The sequence below is a fragment of the Eumetopias jubatus genome, unplaced genomic scaffold (assembly GCF_037043125.1).
Source record: "Eumetopias jubatus isolate StellerSeaLion01/CBP00866 unplaced genomic scaffold, mEumJub1_p1.0 scaffold_7, whole genome shotgun sequence".
Classification (NCBI taxonomy): Eukaryota; Metazoa; Chordata; class Mammalia; order Carnivora; family Otariidae; genus Eumetopias; species Eumetopias jubatus.
In genome coordinates, this window is record NW_028274813.1 from 26,026,872 (window position 1) to 26,050,517 (window position 23,646).

Consider the following 23,646-nt stretch of genomic DNA (forward strand, 5'->3'; position numbering starts at 1 on the left):
AGCAGAGTGCTCAGGAGTCACAGGACTAAGAACCAGCAGCTCAATTTTTAGGAATATTGCATGCAGGCTGTTGAACATAAGCATCTTACTAAGTTATAGCCCCTTATAGCTAGATGAATTATATTAAAAACAAAGGCAATAAATAGTTGAAACTCAGCATTTGCTAAGTTTTACATTTCACTTTATCCGTGCTCTTGAAATTCTTTACCTCTCATGCGCCTGCATGGCAGAAATCTGATATACTGGTGTGCTCCCAGCCATCTCTTCCCAGCCCTGTGGTCAGTGATGCCCTGGTGGGAGCCCGAAACCAGCCATGGTGGGGCTACTTATGCCACAGAAATTGGCAAACACGACCAATGAGGACTCGTTTCCCCTGGAGAGCCGGTTGTTCAATATTCACCAGCACATCATTGTTTCTTAGCCATGAGACTTCTGTGAGTGACTTCACTTCTTCACGAGGCTTCAATTTCCTCCTTTGCACAGGGGTGATAATCACAGAGTCTCCTCTGAGAACTGCTGGGAGGGTTGCTGCTGGTAAAGCAGCGCGGGGGCTCACACTGAGCACAAACGTTAATTGTCAATACCGTTTCCTACAAGAACGACTTCTTTCTCAAATTTGTTACCCAGCATCTTGTAAGCAGAACAAAGCACAGATACAGGAGATGGGACAGTTAAGCCTTGCGCCAGCGAGTCCCACCCCACCCCACCCCTCTCCTGTGCTGGATACAGACAGGCTCCTGCTCACGTTATGTGTCAGGGAAGGGTGGGGAGGCGTAGGTTTAGAAAGACCTTAGCATCCACTCCTAGTGACGCTGAACTTAGAAAACACAAATTGATTTTTTTTTTTTTTTTTAAGTAGGCTCCATCCCCAGTGTGGAGCCCAACACGGGGCTTGAACTCATGACCCTGAGATCAAGACTTGAGCAGAGATCAAGAGTTAGACGCTTAACCAACGAGCCACCCAGGCGCCCCAAGACAAATTGATTTGAAGGAACATTATTTAATCAAAAAATTGGTGCTGGTGAAAATAGTTGAAAAAGATTAGGGAGGCAAAGGAACTAGGTTTGGGGATGACCTAAGAAGTCCTGTATGCTGAATGCCAGCATAATGGAACGTTCTTACGAAGCAAGAGAAAGGAACTGAGATGTCAGGATTCCAATTCATCTGTACTTAAAGAATTCTTTCCACTTTCTCTTTCTCCCCGTTAAAGCTATTTAGGCTCAGAGCAACTCTGTTGTTTGCAGGAAAAGGGAGGGAGGGCATGGTGGGAAGATTAAGCACGGAGTCAAAAAGAGCCCAAAAGAGAGTTAGAAAGCCCAGAGCCGGGCGATGACGGGGCAGAGGGGAAGACAGGGCTGAGGGAGCGACAGCCCTCTACAGATGGCATTTTTCTAATTCTACTGACAGTCCAGCATCTCGCATCTCATCCAGCCACATTGCTTGGCTGTGTTCAGCCACTTTTACCTATTTTCCCTGTTGACATGGATAGAAAATTGAGCAATTGCCCTTAAACTCAGAACTCTCAGATCATCCAGATCGCTACACTTACAGAATTAAGTCCCCAACTGCCCCTGGCTAGAAGTGGCTCAACTCAGCTGGTCCTTTAGGAATTAAACACTTTTTGGCTGGCCATAAGGATTTATTATTCCTAAGGTTTTGAGGTATTCGATTCTGTCAAAACTGGGCCTGAGTTGCAAAGAGCACAGCCCTCTCCAGTGCGGGTGAGATGCCCAGGAGGTGCCGAGAGCAGTCGGGAAGAGACAGCGAGCAGTGTACCCACGATCCTGCGGCACGCCAAAGTGCAATGGTTAAATGCAAGAAAGATCCAATCCTTTTTTTTTTTTTTTGTTAAAGCTCCTGTTTTCAGAGACTTTCCACTTTTGAAAGACCTCTTTGGGGCTCACAGGTTCTTTCCTAACTTGAATTTCACTCTGAGACAAACTATTTGAAAGGTGAGTCCATATCTAATTGTGTTTTCAGAAGTTGTTTTGACCTGAATACTATTCATCTTTTTTTAAAAGACAAGGAAGTGCTCTTCTCCCATTTGTGTGCTTCTCAAAGCTCATCTCAAAGCTTCGCATTCTATCCAGAGTTCACTTTCTGACAGCTGGACTTTAGAGCTGGAAGAGAACACAAAGGACTGGAGATACCCCTGGAGTTGGAGAGGTGACAAGTCTTTGCACGTGCTGGTCTCCTCTCCCGGGGTCCCCCCACCCCCCTACTCACGGCAACTTCACTCCCCCTTCAGGCTGAGGTATAAAAACCACTGCTGCAGAGTGGTCTTCCCTCATCACCCGATCCAAGTCAGGTCTCCACGCCGTTCTCTCTCAGAGGACCTGTGCTCTGCCTTCAGTGGGCTCAATCACTCCTTGTCCCTCCTTCTTTAGTTGTGTGACCATTTTTTTAGTCCCCATTTCCCCCACTAGGCTGTAAGCAGTAAGAGGGCAAAGACTAAGAATGTTTTCTTCAACATTATAGCCCCAGCACCCAGCCCTAAGCATCACATAGTAGGTATTCAACAACTGGTGGTGAAATGAATGAATGAATGAATGGATGGATGACTTGCCCAAAGTCACTTAATAGAGGCTGCGTTCAATCCTATTCCAGATCTGATGCTCTTTCTCCTAACACCATAAACCTTCCATGACAGAAGAAGTCTGAAGGCCTTAGTGCCAACCAGAAACTTGATTCCAAGAACAGGGATGGGTAACTGTGCCACCAAAGGATGGTCATCTAAGTAGGAAAGATGAGTGTGGCCGTTCAACAATTTTGGAACCCTGCAGTCATTTGGGGGCTCTGGCTTTTCATCATTCTCAGCTATTCTAATCATGACTCCCAACTTCCCTGAAGCATCGTGTCAGCTCTAGCTGTGAGCGATTCCACCTAGAATCAGCAAATCAGATGACTGGCAATCTCCAACTTCACAAAAGGCAGTTTATGTGGGACGCTTACTATCTGTAGCTGAGAAGGGACCAGAACCAGGGCTTCACTCTGTGGAGCCAGCTTCTCCTGTAGTTACCGCAAATTCCCTGTTCATTCTCTATGTGAAGTCTCTCCTCCTGCCAGGCCTCACCCGGAAGGCCCTTCACATTCTTCACTTGTCCAAATGCTGCCTGGCCTTTAGGACCCACCGCTCATTCTTCCTTCCTCCTGAAGTGCCCTCAGCCTATAGGGATCACTTTGTCGCCTAAACTGTGGCCCTTACTAACGTAAAGCACAAACACAGCAATCGCCACTGGCCGCCTTTGCCATCCTTTATACTGCTGTCTTCGCCCCTTGACTCCTTAATGCTTTTCGTCTCTATGTTCTGTCTCCCCAGCAACGTTGTGTTCCCGCAGAGCACAGCCCTACAAAGCTTTATGGCGCATTTGTAGATCACTTCCCAATGGCCTCATCTAATCTGCAGGTGCATTTTGTGCTGCTTATGAACAGATTTTAAAAATTCGGTGATTTTTTGAAATATGAATGTGAAAACTTTTAGGCAGTGCCATCTCCTCTCTAGGTTTACCACAGGCCCCACCATTCTTTACTGTCTCACACTTCTGCTCTTTCATGTGTGTGTGGTATCTGCCCACCCCCTCGAGGTGTGCGAGCTTGTGGCCCGCCATGGCCTTGCAGAGGGTCCTATGCAGTACCTTCTAGTTAACCAACAGACTCCAAAACCACCTCCAAATGTCAGTCACTTCCATTTCTCCCTCTAAAAACACATCTATCCTAAAAGCCTTTTCCTTCTTCTACTTTTCTGTTCTCTTCCCTTGGAAGCCTGAGGCATCGATGGAGGGGACGGAGTGCTTCTCTTCTCTCCCTGGGCATCTTCCCCATGGAAGAAGGAGAGTATGTGCCAAGAGTGAAGCTTGGGAGGCTGAATGCTGAGAAACAGATCTGAGAGACATGGCTCCTGAAACTTTCCTATACAAGACGGGGAGGGGAAGGAGGGGGCATTTCTCACTACATCAGAGGGCCAGGGCTGTCTTACTCGCCACTATCTCCAGCATCTGGAGGAGTTGTGGCCACAGGGGGCACTGTCCGAACACCTGCTGGCTTTCCTCAATAAAATCTAACCTCTCAGACTGGTGGTAGAAAGAGACCACCTGCCTGGAGGGGGCCCTAGTCCTTGGATTCTCATTTCTATTCCCCAAGATACATTCTCTTTCGGGATTGCTCACCGATCACCACCCCTACCAAGTATAGGGAAACTAGCAGCCCCTTCCCAGGGGACAACGCTCCTTGTACTGACAACCTCGAAGAACTTGGGTGTGATTTTATTAAGGGCACCAGTAGATTCCCTCACAGGTGCCCAAAGATCTGCTTCATGTCATCGCTGAATGAGCCTCCATGCTTGATTCAGGGCAATCACTCATGGAGCGTCCCCACCTACTGGTTATTCTAAGTTCAAAGGAGCAGCCTTTGCTAGCCAACCAAGTAATTCTCTGAGCAAAGATAATTCTAGAAACTAGTTATATGTAACATATGATTCCTACCACATAATGGATTCTAAACATTCACATATAGTGAAATGGACGAAGTCAGGTGTGAAGTGTAACATATGAACTGATTTTCCATTAAAGGACTCAGGCATAACTGCATGGAAAACAGATTTATGCCTGGGAAGAGGCATCCCTCCTAGAAGGTAAAATCAAGTGCACTCTGACAAGAAAGGGTTTTACGCGTCAAACCTCCAGAGCCAAAATAAAGGCCAAATCACTAATTTCACACTTCAAGTTTATGAAGGGGAAAAAAATACTAGAGGTAGTCTCTGAAAATAGTTACCTTTCCTCTCTCCTTCCTTAATGGAATTGTATTAAGCATCCTATCAATCATGCTAGGCACGCTATATTACAAACATGAGAGCTGACATTAACACAACCCACCTGTGGAAGGAGATGCCAACATAGGCCAACAGGGTCATACCGTTTGTTACAGCCCACAGGCCAGGAGCAAGGACTCTGGTGTCAAGGTCTGTATTCAAATCCTGGTGCTGGGCTGTGTGGCATCGGTGGGGTAGTGGTGAGCAGAGGTGCCTTCCAAGTGTTGTCACTTACTGTGTGACCTTTGGCAAGGTTATTTTTCTTTGCCTTTGTCTGCTCATCTTTAAAATGGGGATAATGAACGATCCAAATATCCATTACCAGGTGAATACATAACAAAAATGTGGTCTGTCCATACACTGGAATACTACTCATCAATAAATGAAACAGGCTAATGACATGTACAACAACCTGGATAAACTCAAAATCATTTACCGTAAGTGAAAAAAGCCAGAAAAGCCAGAAAAGCCAAAAAAGCCACAAAAGCATACGTACATACATTTCAACTTACATAAAGCTCCACAAAGTGCAAACCACTGCAGAGTGACAACAAAGAGACTCAGTAGTTGCCTAGAGACAGGGGCAGAGGAAGGACTGACTGGAAAAGGCCTGAGAAATTTTGGAGGGGAGATGGAAAGTTCTATATATTGACTGTGGTGGTGGTTGCACCAGGCATATACATCTGTCAAAACTCTAATGCTGAGCTTTAAATGGATTCCGTTTATTGTGTGTAAATTCGACCTCAACAAAGTTGATTTTTAAAAACTTTTCCATAGGTTTGTTTTGAGAACTAAATGAGTTTGGTGATGCGCGGAGATGGCAGCGATGCTGGTGTGCGTGGGGTATGAGGCAGAGTGGTCTCTTGTGAGTCAAGACCAGAGCTCTCCTCTGAGTCCTGCTATTTTGTACAATGATCTCGAAGCTTCGATGCTGTTAACATGGCCAATGAGGGGCTTGCACAAGATGGCTGACAGAGTTGCTGCCACAGCAGCCGGCACAACCTCTGCTAACACACATCTAGAATGTGTGTACACTCTGGCATTCAGAAGGTTTTGCTGGAACATTGAACAGTTACTCCTTGAAATGTAGCATTTTCACACATTGAAAAAAATGGAAAAAGGAGGATTTCTGAAGTCTGTTGAAGGGAGTTAGAAAGAGGTTCCAGGTAGGGTGGAGAGAGGCCTGGAGAGGATACCAGCTGAGCAATCCTCCTGGAGACCAGGAATTTAATGAGCACCTCAGAGTGGGCAGCATCATCATTTCCCTGAACCTAACAGCTTTGTCAATGTCCAGCAGGGCCCCTGCCTCCTTGAGTCCTTTGGCACACCCTCCTGGATGGTTACCCTGCTGTCCTAGGCAACCAATGGCTGGAGCAACAGTCTGTGAGGACAGGCAGATCAAAAGTGTAGCCAGCAGCCAGCAATCACTGAGCCACCACAGTTCAGCAGTGGCACGAGGCATCCCGGGGACATGTGCAGAGAAAGAGACTTGGGCTCTGAGTTCAGAGGGTCACTGGGAATTCTTAGTGGGTGGACAGGTTCAGCGGCTACAAGGAGTTTAGTGAGCAGAGCTAAGGAGGAAGATCTGGTCAAACAAAATGAGCTTGGCAATAAGAAAGAATAGGAAAAGCAAAGACAAATGCTGAAGAATGATGAAGCTGTGCTCATGAGCTCTTATTAAATCTCAGAGTGGAGGCTCAACTCCTGACCTCCAGTGACTGGATACCTTTCTACCCGAAACCCCTTTGGGATGAGATGAGGCAGAAGTACCTTTTCATGATTCCTGTCCTCTCCTGCCCTCAATCCTAACTTTAGAGGCACTACAGAAGGCTTGACAAGCTCCGGCATGAAGAACATTCATCGAGGGAGCGTATTTAAATTAATCCAGCTCTCTGGGCCCCAACTCCAGCTTCTGATTGCTGGTGGCTGGGAGTCCGTGTTTCTACCACCACCCCAGCAGTTCTCATGTTACACAAGCCCCCAGTCCCGTGAGGCAGCTAACGGTACGGGTCACAATCTAAGCTTTCTAGATTTAATGCTCCCCTTCACTTTGTGCTCACATGCAAAGGTTAGTTACTGAAAGCTTTGGGGTGCCACCTCCAGCCATGAGGCAGTGACCAGCACTGGACTCCTGCTGGGAACAATTAGGAAACTGGAAATAATGGAAGAAACAGCTGTGTGCAGACAGTGGACAACAGGTAGCGCAGGACGGGGATCCCTGAGAGGAGGGAAATGAAGTGAGCCTTACTGTCAACCCTGGCCTTCTGCTTAGATGTACACTTCCTCGACTCTGGTCCAAGGAGGGGGAACCCCTAGTGGAGCACGGAGATCTCACTGGGTTGAGGAGCCAGAGGTCAAAGTGTAGGTAGGCTAAGGTGGCTGGAATTTGAGAAGCAGAGGATGAGAGAGGCACTGTTTGGCAGAAGGGTGTAGAAATCTAGATCGACTGCATTTTTTTTTTTTTTTAAGTACCTGCAGGGGAGCTGGAGAGGTAGAAAGAGAATTTCAAGCAGGCTCCTTGCCCGGTACGGAGCCCAACATGGGGCTCGATCTTACGACTCTTGAGACCATGACCTGAGCCGAAATCAAGAGTCGGACGCTTAACCGACTGAGCCACCCAGACGCCCCTAGAGGGACTGCATTCTAAGCTGTATGTGTATAGGGTCAAACTCCACACAGCTGGGCAAAGAATTACTACCAAGAAGGTGTGAAGTGAACCATCCCCATAGCTTATAAAGAACTGGAAGAGGCTCAGCTCCACTCAGGCAGAGTGGAGAGTCCTTGTTGAACCACCAGGCAGGGACACCTGAGTATCTTAATGTTTAGGGTTAACTCTAGATTTGCCCTAATAAAGCTTAAAAACAATTCCCAAAATGATCGAGTTGACCAACAAACACATTAACTGCCTACTAAAACAGATATACTTTTCTTTAAAGAATATATTATTCTTTAAAGAAAGACAACAAAATCCAGACACTCAACATAGTAATGTTCACAATGACCAGCATCCAATCAAAAACGACTAATCATGTAAAGAAGCAGAAAAAACAGAACTTGTAACCAGAAGAAAAATCAGTCGGTGGAGACACAGGAAACAGAGAAATGATAGAATTAGCAGAAAAGGACTTTAGCAAAACATGATCAAAAGAAGGAGATGAATGGAAGACACAGAACTGAATGGAGCTTCTAGGGCTGAAAAATACAGTCTCTGAAAGAACAAATTCACTGAGTGGTCTTAATGGCAGACTAGACTTTGTAGAAGAAAAGAGCATTTACACGGCAGTAGAAACTATCCACATTGGAGCACAGAGTTTACAGTGACCTGGAAAAACCTTACTTAACCTCCCTGTGCTTTAGTCTCCTCAACTGTAGAATGGGACAATAGTACCAACTCAGGGGGTTATTGTGATGATGAAATGCTTTAACATAATATAAACTGGTAGGACAGTATATCAGGTGCCTGGTATATAATAAACACCTAACAGGTATTAGCTAGTGTTGCTGTTGTTATATTGGAAGTTAGCCCAGGGAGCCTTGGGAGCACAGGGAAGAAACATCGGAGTCAGAGAGGGAGTGGGTGGGAAGGGAAGACCTTCCAGAGGAGGAGATGCTTCAGCGGAGTTGTGAGGGACAAGCAGGGCTGGCGGACAGCCATGGGGGTGAGGTCCTCCAGGCAGATGCAGTGTCCAGCAAGGCACGGAGATGAGATGGTATGGGGCCACCGCCTCCCAGGAAGGCTGCAGCCAACAAGGCCTTAGCTGCGGCCCAGGAAAGGCTCTGTGGGCCGTGGAGTCTCTCCGGCTCCAAACACATCTTACCGCCTCCATCATCCGATCTGTCCAAGCTCTGCTGCCTGAGGCGGTGACTGCCCGCAAAAAGAAGGAAAGGAAAGAAAATGAATTTCACATGTAGGAAGAAAGCACCCCAATTATTACTGTATCTATTGTTTCTCCTAGATGGTCTCTGGACCCATTTTCCCCCATCAACTTGGTCAAACCTAATTAGGCACTTGGGTCTGCCACATACGGTCGCACAAGGCGTGCGGTGCACCACTGCACAGACTACGATACGAATGCTCCTCTCACCCCCGGGGGGTGGGGTGAAATTCACTGGCCCTGCCTTTACGTTCTGTCTTTACCTAGACACCTTTTATTTTCCTTTCTGATATAAATCTTAGGAGAAGGTTAGGTTTAGAAGGCTGGTATTATTTCTGCCCATCTGAATCAATAAAGAAGAACCCAGGGGTCAGCACTCTGATACCTGGACCTACGGTTCTAAAACCACAGGGTGGGAGAAGGACATGGGTATTAACTCCAGGGTCCAGACCTTCAGCCAAGGAACCAGCATAACCAAACCCTGGATTCAGTGTGCATCACTAAAGGCCCAGACAAAAAGCCAGACTCATTCTGCTTTGAAATGCTGAGTCCGACAAAGGCTGAACAGATAATGACCACCAACACTGCACTGCTAGCAAAGGTCACCGAAGGACGAATAAGAAAGCTGGAAACATACTCTTCTATTTCTTCAGAAGCCCTCCTTCCTGACCTGAAAAAAAGAACAACAAGGTTTATAAGAACCTGTTAATCTCGTGCATGGGGGTATACGTTGGAGAGGGGATTTCAAAAGTGAGGGCAAATTAGCATATTCCAAGTGCTTTACTGACCTGGATTTCTCTTTCTAGAGCAAGGCCCATAACCAGCATGAGAGAATTACAGGCATCAGAATGCCTACTTATAGTCTTATTTCACTATAACTCCAACTTAAATCATTGAGTTTAAGCGCAGATGGGGAAGTTCAGAACTCAAATGGATATAGATGATACAGTTCCCTCCTTTCAACAACTACCGGACCAATTTATAGAGCACTTTCTTAGGACCGAGGCCTTGGGTCTTACTTGGAGCTTTAGTTGTTAGCATGTGCAGCTTCCCAGTAGTAAAAAGAGATGGACTGACCATGCAGTTCAAGCTGTAGGCTCTGGGCCTTTCTGCAGCCTCCACTTGAAGGACCAGAAGACCCCATGAGTGATGTTGGGCAGGTGGTGCCCTTCAGACATTCCATGAGAACAGGAAGCCTAATTATATATAGACATTTATCTAAGGCTGGGGTTCTCAATCTTCAATGTGCGTAAGAACCATCTGAGAAGCTTGGTAGACATGTTAGATTGCCGGACCTGGCAGAGACAGCTTTCTGGATCAGCTGGTCTGGGGGAAAGTGAGTCTGGGATTGTGTATTTTAAACAAATCCCTAGGTAATCCTACTGTAAGGTGGTCACTACTGACCCTCTGAGAAACATGGATCTAAAGTCTTCTAAATGAGACTGACCAAACATTGACAATTATTAAAGTTGGGTGTTGGGTACATGTTGATTACTTTTCTGTACGTCTGAAAATTTCCACAATAGATTTTGTTGGTTGGTTGGCTGGTTTTTTAATGAATTCTTTCCAGTCAGAAGTCAATCACCACGAAGAGCACGGGCCAAGGGTGGAGGCAGTGTCGTAACGGCCAGGAGCTGGGATGCATGAGAAGGCCTTCGACAGTGCAGGGCCCGCTAGTCTCGTCAGTCAGCAGAGCGACGTTGGAACCAACCAGCAATTCCTGCAAAATGCAAACGACCCCTCCCCCTCTCCGAGTATAATCTGAAATTAAGCCCAAGTTTAAGTAAACTAGGGTCCGTGAAATTCAGAGCACACCAACTGCACTGTTAAGGGAGGGGGGGCAGAATTTTGGCTTCCGTTGGGAGGGAGCAGAGAATGGGTAGCTAAAGCTGGAAGAACAGGACCGAACAACTCTGAGGAGGATCTCCCAGGCTGCAGTTTTTGCCTCTTCCCAGGACAGAAAAGAGACAAAGCGAGTCGGGGGAGGAGGACGAGCGGGACAGACAGACAGACAGACAGGAGGAGGCACCGCCGGGTAACCTGCAGCGGGGTGCCCCAGGCGTCACCACGGGGCTGTTGCTGGATGATACTGGTTCCCAGCACTGAGATTCTAAGTCAAGAAAACCTAACAGCCGCCAAAGCCACCTCTGCCTGTGAGGGAAGGCAGAAAGCTCTGCTCCCAGCTCACGTCTGCCCTCCAGGACCACTGCCTCTAATTGTCCCCGTGAAGTTGAACTCTACAAACCCACCACCCAAATGCCTTGGTAATGTGTCACCAGTGGCAGGAGGGCTCGGATGAATACAGGGTCCGAGAAGAACAAGCTGATTAAGGCACCTGCATTTTGTATGTAAGAGACACAGCATCCCTGATCACCCTTAGGAGTTGTAACTCCATCATTCCTTCCCAAGCGACGGGCCATGGCCAGAGTAGCGGTGGTGATTTCGTCTGAAGGAAACAATGGTAATGCTAATCTTCGGGGGAAGGCTGATTAACTGCCATCGACATCTAAAACTGGGGATGAGTTTCACATTCAGCATAATTGCTGCAGAGCTCCTGTTCTCCTCTCTCTTGCTCCAGGGGGAGCCCCAGTACCCTCCCAAATTTCATTTCACCGCATGACAAGGAGCAAGATCAAAATGGAGCCCTCAAGGTCAGAGGTGGGGATGCCTTCAGGTGGCATGTTCCCTCCGTTCTCTCCCATTTTCTCTCACTCTCTCTGCCAGAAATAGCAGATTCTGGGCAAGCCTTCTGCTCAGGAGATGGAAAGTCCAGTGGGAACTTGGGCAAGGCCCTGGAGAACTGGCCATGGAATGCCCTGTCTTTGATAAGGCTGAGCATTTTCCGGCCTTGTCTAGCGAGCATATCCATTTGTTGCCACACTGCTGGGTTTTTTTGTTTTGTTTTGTTTTGGTTTTAACATGAATTTGTTGCCCAAATTGGGAGATTCTGTACAAAAAATCTGGACTTCTGGATTCTTCAAACACAGAGCCTGTAAACTGGACCTGCATTCCCACATGGAAAACTCTGGGGAAGTGGAGCGTGGCTGGGATGAGCCTGAGCTCCCAGCCCTTCCCGACACTGGGGGACCCGTAGAAGCCCTTTATACTTCACTCTGCACTGCTGGCTCTCTTACAGTGGAAATTAAGAGGCAAATGAAGTATTGCCTGCAGCTCTGCAGCTACCAAAAGCAAGGGAAGCAAAAGGAAGGCTAAGTGGGAAGCAGGTTTTAGGAGAATTGGCAGAGTACATGTCTTTAGAGACATGCGAATATGCAACTAACTAATCTGTATGTGCATCTCAGTAACATAATTGAAGGTGTTATTCTGAAATAAAACCCCACTTCAGATGTCTTGTACCTGCCTGGTCTCCACGGGTACCTCAAGTCACACAATGTCAGAGCCCAGCACAAGGACACAGAATCGAGCACAGTGATTTTCAAACTAAGGTCATGACCCATGGTGAGTCATGGAATCAATTTAGTGGATCACCACCAGCCTTTCTTGTCTTTTCCTTTTTCTTTATTTATTTTCAGTGAGAGAGCGAGAGAGTGGGGGAGGGGGTCGAGGGAGAGAGAGAGAGAGAATCTCAAGCAGATTCCCCGCTGAGCGTGGAGCCCAACATGGGGCTCAATCTCGACCCTGAATCATGAGCCGAACCAAAATCAAGAGTCAGATGTTTAATCGATTGAACCACCCAGGCGCCCCTCTTTTTATTTTTAATAGCATAAAGTAGAATAGAAAAGAGAGTATCCTGCAAATAGTAAAGGTAAGTATTACATAAACATAAACCTTCCCCCCATTTTATATACAAACATATCCAGTCATGACACAGAGTATATTTTTAAATTGTTGGTGACAGGTTAAAAACAAAACAGAAACAAAATACAGCGGTCTAATCCAAATGGCCAACAGGCACATGAAAAAGTGCTCAACATCGCTCGGCATCAGGGAAATCCAAATCAAAACCTCAATGAGATACCACCTCACTCCCGTCAGAATAGCTAAAATTAACAAGTCAGGGAACGACAGATGTTGGCGGGGATGTAGAGAAAGGGGAACCCTCCTACACTGTTGGTGGGAATGTAAGCTGGTGCAACCCCTCTGGAAAACAGTATGGAGGTTCCTCAAACAGTTGAAATTAGAGCTACCATTCGATCCAGCAATTGCACTACTGGGTATTTACCCCAAAGATACAAATATAGGGAGCCGAAGGGGTACGTGCACCGCAATGTTTATAGCAGCAATGTCCACAATAGCCAAACTGTGGAAAGAGCCAAGATGTCCATCGACAGATGAATGGATAAAGAAGATGTGGTATATATACACAATGGAATATTATGCAGCCATCAAAAGAAATGAGATCTTGCCATTTGCAACGACGTGGATGGAACTGGAGGGTGTTATGCTGAGTGAAATAAGTCAATCAGAGAAAGACATGTATCATATGACCTCACTGATATGAGGAATTCTTAATCTCAGGAACAAACTGAGGGTTGCTGGAGTGGTGGGGGCGGTGGGAGGGATGGGGTGGCTGGGTGATAGACATTGGGGAGGGTATGTGCTACGGTGAGCGCTGTGAATTGTGTAAGACTGTTGAATCACAGATCTGTACTTCTGAAACAAATAACGCAACATATTTTGAGAAAAAAAAAAGAAGAAGAAGAAGATAGCAGGAGAGGAAGAATGAAGGGGAGTAAGTCAGAGGGGGAGACGAACCAGGAGAGACGATGGACTCTGAAAACCAAACTGAGGGTTCTAGAGGGGAGGAGGGTAGGGGGATGGGTTAGCCTGGTGATGGGTATTAAAGGGGGCACATTCTGCATGGAGCACTGGGTGTTATGAACAAACAATGAATCATGGAACACTACACCAAAACAAATTATGTAATATATGGTGATTAACATAACAATAAAAAATTAAAAAAAAATACAGCGGTCTATGGTAGCTCAAGAGGGTAGGTAACTAAAGGAGGATTTGGGCTGAAGTCCTGCCCCCCACAGACCGTGAGGTAGAGGATTGTGGGTTCTGGCCCATCTCCTCCTCACAGACATACTTCTGAGGAAACGCCGTGACCTGGTCCAGGCCCAGGGCAGGCTGTCCACAGGGCTGCGGTCAGCTCTGCCCTGGGCTTCTGGTCTCCTACTACACCCCCCGCCCACGTGCCTTCTTCCTCAGAAGTGGCTACTGGGGGGAGGGGGGCTGGGAACCTGACAATCGTAACAACATGGGGGACGCCACCTTATGCAGGTGGAGCACTCTGCAGGTTTCCTCCCCTCCTGTCTGGCAACACTGCCATGAGCTCAGCCTAGCTTTGGAAAAGAGGCAACGCAGGTTTCAGAGACACGATGTGACAGACAGGGCCATGGGGCACTTCGATGTGTGCTTCATCCAAATCACTGAGCTATGAGTAACGAGGCTGCAGCAAGAGCCCCGTCTCCCGACTTCCACCCCGGATTCCACACACACTGCCCCAAGCCTTTTCAAAAGCAGCTACCCGATGATTTTCAGACGTCCCCAGGGCACCCAGACATCTGTTTGGATTTACTGTGCAGACAGCCCATTCCTGACTTCCCACACTTACGGAAGGCAATAGAACGTACAGAGAACTGCCGTAGAGAATCCTTTAAACCAGTAGTTCTTAACCACTGGTACACAACAACAGCATCATTGAGTTTTTTTCAGTGTCTCTGTGCTGGGCCTCACCCCAGGCCCTCTGAGGTAGTAATCTCCAGAAATGGGACCCAGTCACATATGAGAATCAGTGCCTTACACCTCACTGCAGAGAGTAAGCTGAACTATGGGTACTAAGCAGCAAAATGGAAACCTTGTCGCCCTATCCTGCCGAGTTGCCCACTTCTTTCTAACCAAAATGTTAATGAACTCTGACTCGACCTAAAGGCTGAGGGAAGGGAAGAAAAGGCTTCACAGACTGTAGCCTCCACTCCTGAGTAATCCTGAGTTGGCTTCCCCGAAATGCAGACAAGATTCCATGGTGTTCGTAAAACTGAAGCAGGTGCTCTTTGGGCTGGCAGACCCAGAAGCGGTTCAGATCCAATTAGAGACGCTTGTTCAATATTCAAAATGTAAAACATAGAGGTTGCTGAACCAGCACTTGGAAAAGTTAATTAAATGCCAGGTTTCTTTTTAAGAGCTACTCCATCACTTGCTGATTGCTTTGGCCATTTTGCAGAATGAAGCTTCAGCTCTGGACAGTGACAGGAATGTTCTCCTTCACCTCCCACCTTGTGGGGCTAGGGTAACAGGAGTAAGGACACTCGGGCTTCCCGCTTTCCAGTGAGTGACACACGGACCAGGCTGGTGACTTGGCACGGGCGTTGTCTTGCTATCCCTACCCCCATGTAAAGCCTTGTTCAGCCCAACCCTCAACCAGTCTCTCCTAGTTTTCACCCCGCTTCTCTCTGACCCATGCTAGGTTTCTTCCCCTTAGCTTCCCACAGCCACCTGCGCTCCTCAGGGGGAGGCCCATTCCCAGGCCCCGCCCCACAAGCCTGTCGCAGCAAGGCTGATGACTGAGGATATCAGCAGTTAACGTTTAGGGCGCCTGGGTGGCTCCGTCGTTGGGCGTCTGCCTTCGGCTCAGGTCATGATTCCGGGGACCTGGGACCGAGCCCCGCACTGGGCTCCCTGCTCAGAGGGGAGCCGGCTTCTCCCTCCCCCACTCCCCCTGCTTGTGTTCCCTCTCTCGCTGTCTCTCTCTCTCTCTGTAAAATAAATAAATAAAATCTTAAAAAAACAAAACAAAACAAAAACAGTTAACATTTATTGAGCTTGTTGGGTGCCTAGCACTGTTACTATATTATCTTCTTTCCATATATTACTATTATACAATACTACATAAATTTTATTGATATATAGCATTGTACTTTACTTCATTATCACATTATTTTTTTTTTATTTGCTCCATTTTACTATGGAGGAGACAGGCTCAGAGAAGTAGAGTAGGTTGCCTAAGGTCACCCAGCTAGAAAGCCATAGGGCCCGAATACAATCTCTAGGCTGTCTGCCACAAAAGCCCAGCATAACAGAAGCACGTAGGTAGTTCTACACGATGGGAAATGCTCATTCCATAGACTCTGCTTCAAATCCAATTAATATTTTCCATGACGAGGACGCACTTTCCACTACAGTAGTACTGTACTTTGTCAGGCCTAAAAATTCGTTAGTTAATGTTGGTTTAATTGTTCTGTGGGATTTATTATATACGTCTTATTTACAACATGACAGCTCACATGTGGCAAAAAAGGAGATCCCATGTAGCGAAGTCACCTTTCCCTCCATGCACTCTCCTTTTCTAAGTTCTTTTGCTCAAATACAATTCCTTTCTCTTGGCATTCAAAGACCACACTGCCATTCAACGGGCATGACTTGGTCAGCTGAGGACCAGCGTGGTGGCACTGGTCTGTCCTGTGATCACAGTCACAGGGGACCACTACTGAATCCTGGATCCTCGGGGGCCGTTCTGGCGCTTGGTGGGGGAAGAAATGCTGTGATGTACAGAGCCTCCCACCCGAGAAGTCTGTCTCCTCTGTCCTCCCTGCTGTACCAGACACAAGGCCTCAGCTGCTGCTTACACGGGTTACGTGCTGAAGGGTGAAAGGCAGCTCTAATGTAGACATCATCTCAGTTAAAATGTTTCTCTCGAGTTTAATGGAATACTGCAGAGATCTAAATGGAGATAAAGTACCACGGCTCAGAGCACAGCCCGGATGCTATCTTTATGCAGCATGACAATGTGCAGTGGTTAATTAGACACCGTTAACCTATTTTAGCAGGGGACATAACTGGGATAAATGGGGGGCAGTGTCCTTGAAGTCTCTTAATATCCACAGCACATATTGGACCCTAGACTCACCTTCCTGCTGCAAGACAGAACAGGCTTAAAATAGACCAAAGTGCCAGGCATCTAGAGGCTCGACTGTCCCAGAGGAAGGCCCTCTGCTCGCCCAGCCCCCATGGGCCACGGCCTCTGATCCAGATGTGAAGGCTCTGGACAAATGGTCACTAGAACTTGTTGCCTGGGAGAAAAAAAGCTGGAGCCACGGTGTGTAGATCACAGGACTCCCATGACAAAAAGAGGAAACTCCACAGCCAGGGGGCCAAAGTCAGAAGCACTTGGCAAGGGAAAGAGCAAGAACGAGATACCAGCCAAACAGGAGCCAAAACTACCTTACGTTTTCAAAACATATCACTCCTCTGGAAGAAAAGAAGTCAAAATACCATTTTCTTATGAGGTTTTCTGCCCTCATAATTTTCAAACGTCCAATAAAAATCTCACCAGTGCCTCTGAACCTCACTGAGGTAAATTTTACCACGGTATGAGAGAAAGGAGGTGATGTGTCCCAGATCACACAACACCCTCACTAGCACATCAAAAACCAAGGCTCTATTTTATAAATTGAGCCTTCACAGTGAAAATCCGAATCTGAGCAAAGGAGACGTTGCCACTGTAATCTTGGCTATATAATCTTGGCTATTCAGTAGCAGGCCGTAGACTGGGTAATCTGCTTGAAGATGTCCTCACACTTACAATACTGATTAAAAATCAGACATCTGTCATGAAATTTCGCTTGGCCAAGAGATTTCTCTTCATTGCAATCTCTCCTGCAAGTTGAAGCTCCCACTGTTCTCCTCTCGGCTCTTAGTTCTTGCCATTCATGGGTTCGGAGTACAGCACGTATTTGTAGGTATTTGTATTTCTCCCTTCTTTTAAAGAGAAGCAGGAACTCCTCGGCACTCAAGTGTTGCCATTTTGGGGCCTTAGGTCATATTAGATCATATTTAGCTTCTGCTGGTATCTCATCAACAAGGTGCCCAGTAGAAAGATGAAAACGGATGGCCACGCACACTACCGAGCCCTGTCACTACCAAAGGTATAGTGAATTATAAAGGCAATTCCTGGGTGAAGTTTGCCCCCTGCTGGTCACATTCAAAATAACATCTCTGTTCTGATTCCAATTCTAAAAGGAACATTCATCAGGAGGGAAAAAAGGTGGGAAGTTCTAATAGCTAAAAGCAATTATGGGCACACACAAAATGTATGTATATGCCTGATATCAATAAGTAAAAAAGTGGAAGAGCTGATAACTCTTTGGTGTCTCAAATGAACATCATCTTATTCACTTTACTGGATAACTATCTGGCACGACTAGAAGGTGTTGAGATTTGGGGATCTTTTGCCCAGGATTTTACAGTCTGGCTGGAGAAAAGAACATTCTAGAAATAGCAGTAATGCCTCCAGAAGACACATAAGGCAGTTCCTGAAAGACTACTACTGCAGCCCTCCCTGTGCATCTTCTACCTGAGAAAACAGAGACCAAAAAGCAACCTACCTACAGCCCTGAGGCTAGCTGGACACAGAGCTGGAGCTAGAAACCAAGGTTCCCGCTCCTCATCTACTGGACAAATGGTTTTCCCCAACTTCTCAGGACAAGTGAGGGAGATGGGAGCAAAATGTCCTGGTAACTAGCCATGCTGATTCCAACCGTCAGGGAAGACTTTCTAGAAGACTGAAAGATGAGCCGGCTTGGAGAGGCAGAAAAGCTCCAGGAAGCCTCCTCCTACTGGAAGAAACAACCTCAGTAGAGGTAGGAGGCAGAAAGGGCCAGGGGTGCTCAGAAGCCAGTAGGGGACCCGCTGTGGCTGAAATGCCGACGAGGTGCCGCATGCGTCGGTTTCAACGGTATAAATATATACACTGACATTGGTCAGGGATCAGGAGGGAACCATGGGACTAGAAATGAATTTTCACTGAGTTCCCTTTTTTCCCTTCAAGTTACTTAAGTCCACAACTGAAAGAGAGGTGGCAATGAACACTATGCCACCCGCTGAGGGACCAAGGCAGCAGGAAGGGGCCGAGTGGCAAAGGCTCTGTCAGCCCTCCTGCTGGGGGAGAAGCTGGGGGGAGGGGCGAATTGGGAGGGGGCCTGCGCTGCAGGGCAGTGTTTCTCAACCAGCTGTCAGGCTTTCAAATGCCACCCTCACACTTTCTGCACCTCCTTCATGTTTTACTTTTACTTCAATAGATTTATTTAAAGGAAAACATTAGCTCCTCAATGGAAAGCTAGCATTACCAGTCATATAGAAGGTTAACTGTGAAAAACTATCATTTTTTAAAATCACAGAGCTTACTTTATCATAGCTAGGTACTGCTGTTTGCCCAAAGTCTGACCTACAGCTAGGTCAAGCTAGCTTGGTTACAAGCTAGGTTAAGAGCACATTTAGAAGGGTGTGAACGGAGACTTTCCCGCTGCTGTGAGCTGAGGGACTGCAGGCCAGTGGAAAAGACAGGAACGAGGAGGCTCAGCGCCTACCTCTGGGAAGTGTGGCCATGAGGACAAAGAGTGAAACAAGAGGAAATCATGGGTCCGCAAGTCAGGGGCAAACGTTTATCACTATTTCTGGAAACCTAGATTTCAGTCCATTTTTAATCACTGAATGAGTCGGGTCTTTTGCTTCTCCTGGAGAGAAGGTTCTGCTCTATAACGGAGAGACCTATAGAGATTTCCTTCCCAGTCCCGTCCCCACTGTCTTCTCTGCCCCTCTTCTAGATCCTGTGGCCCCTCCAAAGGCCCATGAATACATTCAGACTCAGCCAAGTGATGAGATGCTTAAAGAAAAGGTGACACATGCCATTACAGGTGACCCTCTTCCAGCTAGCTGTCAGGTGTGTGGAAGGCCCCCGTGTGGGGTAGCCTCCTGCAAGGCTCAGGACCCACCCTGGTGACTCCCTGCTATAGATGAGCCTGGACAGGGCCAAGCACGCCCTGGCACTTCTAAACCTGGCCTCTCATATGAGGACCACCGTGAAACCAGGAGGGCCCCGTACAGCCACCCGTGACCAGCTGTGGTGAGAGAAGCATGGGTCAAAAAGCAAAACCTATGGCAGACCCAGCGACCAGAGAAAACCTAGAGTACGTGAGGGGGCTGTACTCCGTGTGTATATGCATACCGACGGATGCCCAAGCGGCTGCTTCTATACCGAAACTGCTCTTGGTTATTTCTCAATAAAGGACTAAAAAGAAAAGGGAAGAAGTATGAGGTAAGGAATGACGTTCACAAATGCACTTTATTTTTGAGAGACTGAATCCATCAAAGGGAGGACAAGGAGATCATTTATGTCAGGGGAATCCCTAATCACCCCGTCCTGGCATTTAGCTGCTCAAGCTGTAAAGCAGCGAGTCCCCTGCAGCAGGCTGGCTGGCTCAGGATACATAACTTTCTCCTCTGAAAGTTTTTCTGTTCAAGAAGATTGTTTCATATGATCAACACTGCATTTCTGGAAGGGTCCCGGAGGAACTGCAGTAAAGACAATTTCATGCTAACAGACCCACTATTGCATGAACAGCATAGTGCATGGCCTTTCCGTGAACATGATAAATGCGTGCGTGTGAGGTTTGCGGATGGGCATGGCTGTAGAACGAGAGGCATGTTCTATTACACTAATTAGCTGTCTGACCTTGGGCAGCAGGCCAAGGGCTTTTCTAACTCTAAGACTTTATACCTGAGTCCCTTAAGCGCGCCAGGCTTCACTTTCTCCCTCCCTAAACTGAAGGGACCCTGCACTCCATGACTTCCCAGGTCTCTCCCCAGCTCTGTGAATGACACTGGCCCTGCCCCATTTACGCCATCCCCTGTCTGACCACCTTCCCCCCAGCAGCCCCTTCCTTGGAACTGGCTTATCTGGCCCCAAAATTTCAATTACTGGGATGTGCTGGTTTGGAGATCCCAAAGTCAACTTGGCAAGAGAAAACAAAAAAGGAAGGAAGGGAGAGAGGGAGGAAGGAAACCCTCTTTCCTTTATTCAGTCTTTTTAAAAAATATTTATTTATTTGAGAGAGAGAGAGAGAACGAGTAGGGGGAGGGCAGAGGGAGAGGGAGCGAATCTCAAGTAGATTCAGCACAGTGCAGAGCCTGTCAGGGGCTCGATCCCACACCCCTGAGACCATGACCTGGGCCGAAACCAAGAGTCTGCCGCTTAACGGACTGAGTGAGCCACACAGGTGCCCCTACTCAATCATTTTTAAAGACAATAAACACAAACTCCCTACATCAGAAATTTAGCACATTTTCCATCTCGGGCCTCCCCTCTCTTTCCTTCGGGGTTGTCAAAACCAGCCACTACATTCCCAATTGCACAGGGAAATTTATTTTCCCTTCACCCTCCTCTCCTGAACAGTTACCCAATCTTAACATTCCTGGTGTTTTCTTCCCGCTTACTAGGTAGGACTTCTCTCTACTTCCCTTTCCCTCTGCGTAGCTGGAAAGAGGATGTCTGCCTGGTCGTGCAGAACCCTCCAAACCTCCAAATCGAGCTCCCCAGAAAGCAGCCCTTTGTTGTCCGGGTCCCAGAGGACTCAGAGCCCTGGGCTCAACCATTTGGGATCCAGCCAGCCTATGTGTGGGTGCTGAGCTCTGATCCTAATTTGAACAACTGGCTTAAAACCAGCGGCTGGTGGGGCTCTGGAGTCAGAGGGTTCAAAGCAGAGTTTCACCATTCACTAGCTGTGTGCTCTCAGGCAAGCCACTAAAACCTGCAAAATCAGTGATACCACCACATTCTGCTTCACAGGATTGTTCAAAGAGTCAAATGAGCTAATTCATGCAAAGCATTTAGCGTAGTACATGGCACACAAGAAGTGCTCGGTGAAGAGTGGCTGTTTACCAACATTATTATTATTACTATATTATTATTCTCACCCCAGTCTTTACTCCCTATGCTGCTAAACCACTGCCCAGGCTGGACATGCTTTTTCCTCCTTGGTGCTGCAGCTGAACCCCAGCCCTGAGGTGGGTGCTGGCTAGGCCGGCCCAGCTGAGTTGCTTCATACTTTTTGCTTCTAGACCCCTCATTCCCCGCCCCCGCTTCCCACATTCCTGCTGCCCCTTGCTGAACTTGCCTGGAGCCCTCAGCAGACACGTCCAGCAGCCAGCCCTCACTGCCTGGCCCACACAAGAAACACTTTGCCTGGCTCCCAGGGCCTCTCCACCAGCTGGACCCTGCTTCCTACAACGATATTAACTTCACCTCCAGCGTTAACCTCCAGGTTTCTCAGCGGGTACCCCTCTCCTGTTTCCCATCTCCTGCTTTACTTTCTCTGCCTCTTGGTTCCCTTCCTTCATTTCGGCCACTTCTGTTTATCCCTGTCTAAAAGGCAACTTGTTCAGGCTTTCAAATCCTTTCAAAAGGATTCCCACTGCTGGGAAGCTTCTAGAATTCAGTGAAATTGTTTCCACGCTCCTTAGCACACACAACCCTCTATATCACACACGCAGTCTCACGCAGTGACTTCTACAGCTCTGCTCGATGGGGCTGACCACAAAAAACAACTTGGTACCTACCCCAAAGTCCTTTCCCCTTCCTCTGGATTCAAACCCTAATTTTGTTTGGGGTGGCAACGAGCCCAGCTGAAAATAATCAATTCCCCAGCCTCTTTCACATTGAGGGGTGGGCATATCCCACATTTCTGACCAATGAGGAAGATGCAGCAGTCCCTGAAAAGTACATCCCCCCATTCTGTCTCCCCCAAAAGGCAAATTCCTGCCAAGAAACAGCCCTATACCTTCACCTCCATGTCATTCTCCCTTCTTCTTAGCTGGAAAACAGACGTGAGGCCTGGAGGTACAGCAGTCATCATATAACCATGAGGCACGAACATGATGACGAAGGCCCACGTGTGGACGGATGGTGGGCAGGAGGATGGAAAGAGTCCCACCCTGTCAGCACCGTGGAGCTGCCACACCAGCCTTAGACTGTGGGGCCTGGACCTCTTGTTTTTTGAGAAAAATCTCTTTCTGTTTAAGCCTCTGCTAGTGGGGTTCCCTGTTGCTTGCAGATATAAATGCAACCTCAACTAATACAACACATCCAGTGGCAAATGAGAGGTCATCGTGATCGAGAAGGAACACAGACCCCATGGAAAAACGAACCTCACACAATCCTATCTAGTTAAGCATATGGTCTCTTAAGAGAAAGCAAGCATTTGAATTCGATGCAGAACAGTGCAATCTCAGGATAGGAATGAGCAACATCACCAAAATCTGCTGGGAAAAAAGGCATCCAACTTAGGGAGAAAAGATGAGCTGACTCTCTCCACAGCTTTGTCTGGTCTAAAAAGAGAACGCTCTGCTATCAAGAATGGCGATAATCCCCACCTTTAAGATAATTCCACATGAGGAGAAATGGGTCTTTTAACTCCTACAAATACCCCAAACTATGTCACGTCAAAAAGGCACTCAGAGGCGCCTGGGTGGCTCAGTAGGTTAAGCATCTGCTTTTGGCTCAGGGCATGATCTCAGGATCCTGGGATCGAGTCCTGCATCAGACTCCCTGCTTGGCCAGGAGTCTGGTCTCCCTCTCTCTCCCTTTGTGCTCTCTCTCTCAAATAAATAAATAAAATCTTAAAAAAAAAAAAAGGCATTCAGAAGAGGTGTGATAGATAATGTGTCCCTCACACCACTGGTCACATACCTGTCAACACTTCAGTGGCTCCCTGTTCTCTAAATAATAAACCATGTGCCTGGAGTTCAAGGGCCTGCACTCAAGCCCATTTCTACCTTACCTATTTCCATCCCCTTCTCTAGGCAAACCCTAGGCTTTAGTCACCCAGCCCTGTTCATCCCAAACCCACTGTGGCACATTCAGGCCACTGTGCCTGGAAGGCCTGTCCCGCCTCAATGTCTGTCAGCTGTTTCATATCAAGGCAGTGATTTCTAAACTAAAGTATTTCAAGGAACCACCTAGAAAGCATTATTTCAGAAGTTCAAACGTCCCTTCTGAGTTCTCGAGGGCCTGTGAGACCACTTTGTTCTAACGCTGAAGAGACTGAGCACGAGGGTGCTGAGCTATCGGCGCAGGCTCACACTGGACCTCTCCTCCTCTCTCTCCCCATTCAGTGCCCACTGAGAAGAAATCCGGGATACCCCAAGGCTTATGTATTGGGATTT

The 23,646-nt window shown here is 47.5% G+C and overlaps 1 protein-coding gene across 1 annotated transcript in view; it reads right to left on the reverse strand.

Moving 5' to 3' along the window:
- Positions 1-23,646, reverse strand: part of IFT43 (intraflagellar transport 43) — a 79,430-nt gene that overhangs the window by 12,424 nt on the left and 43,360 nt on the right. Inside the window, exons 4-5 of the mRNA XM_028100659.2 lie at positions 9,320-9,352; positions 8,626-8,672 (exon numbers count right to left, since the gene is read on the reverse strand). Of these exons, the coding sequence (XP_027956460.1) occupies positions 8,626-8,672; positions 9,320-9,352 (80 nt within the window). The remainder of the gene's footprint in view (positions 1-8,625; positions 8,673-9,319; positions 9,353-23,646) is intronic.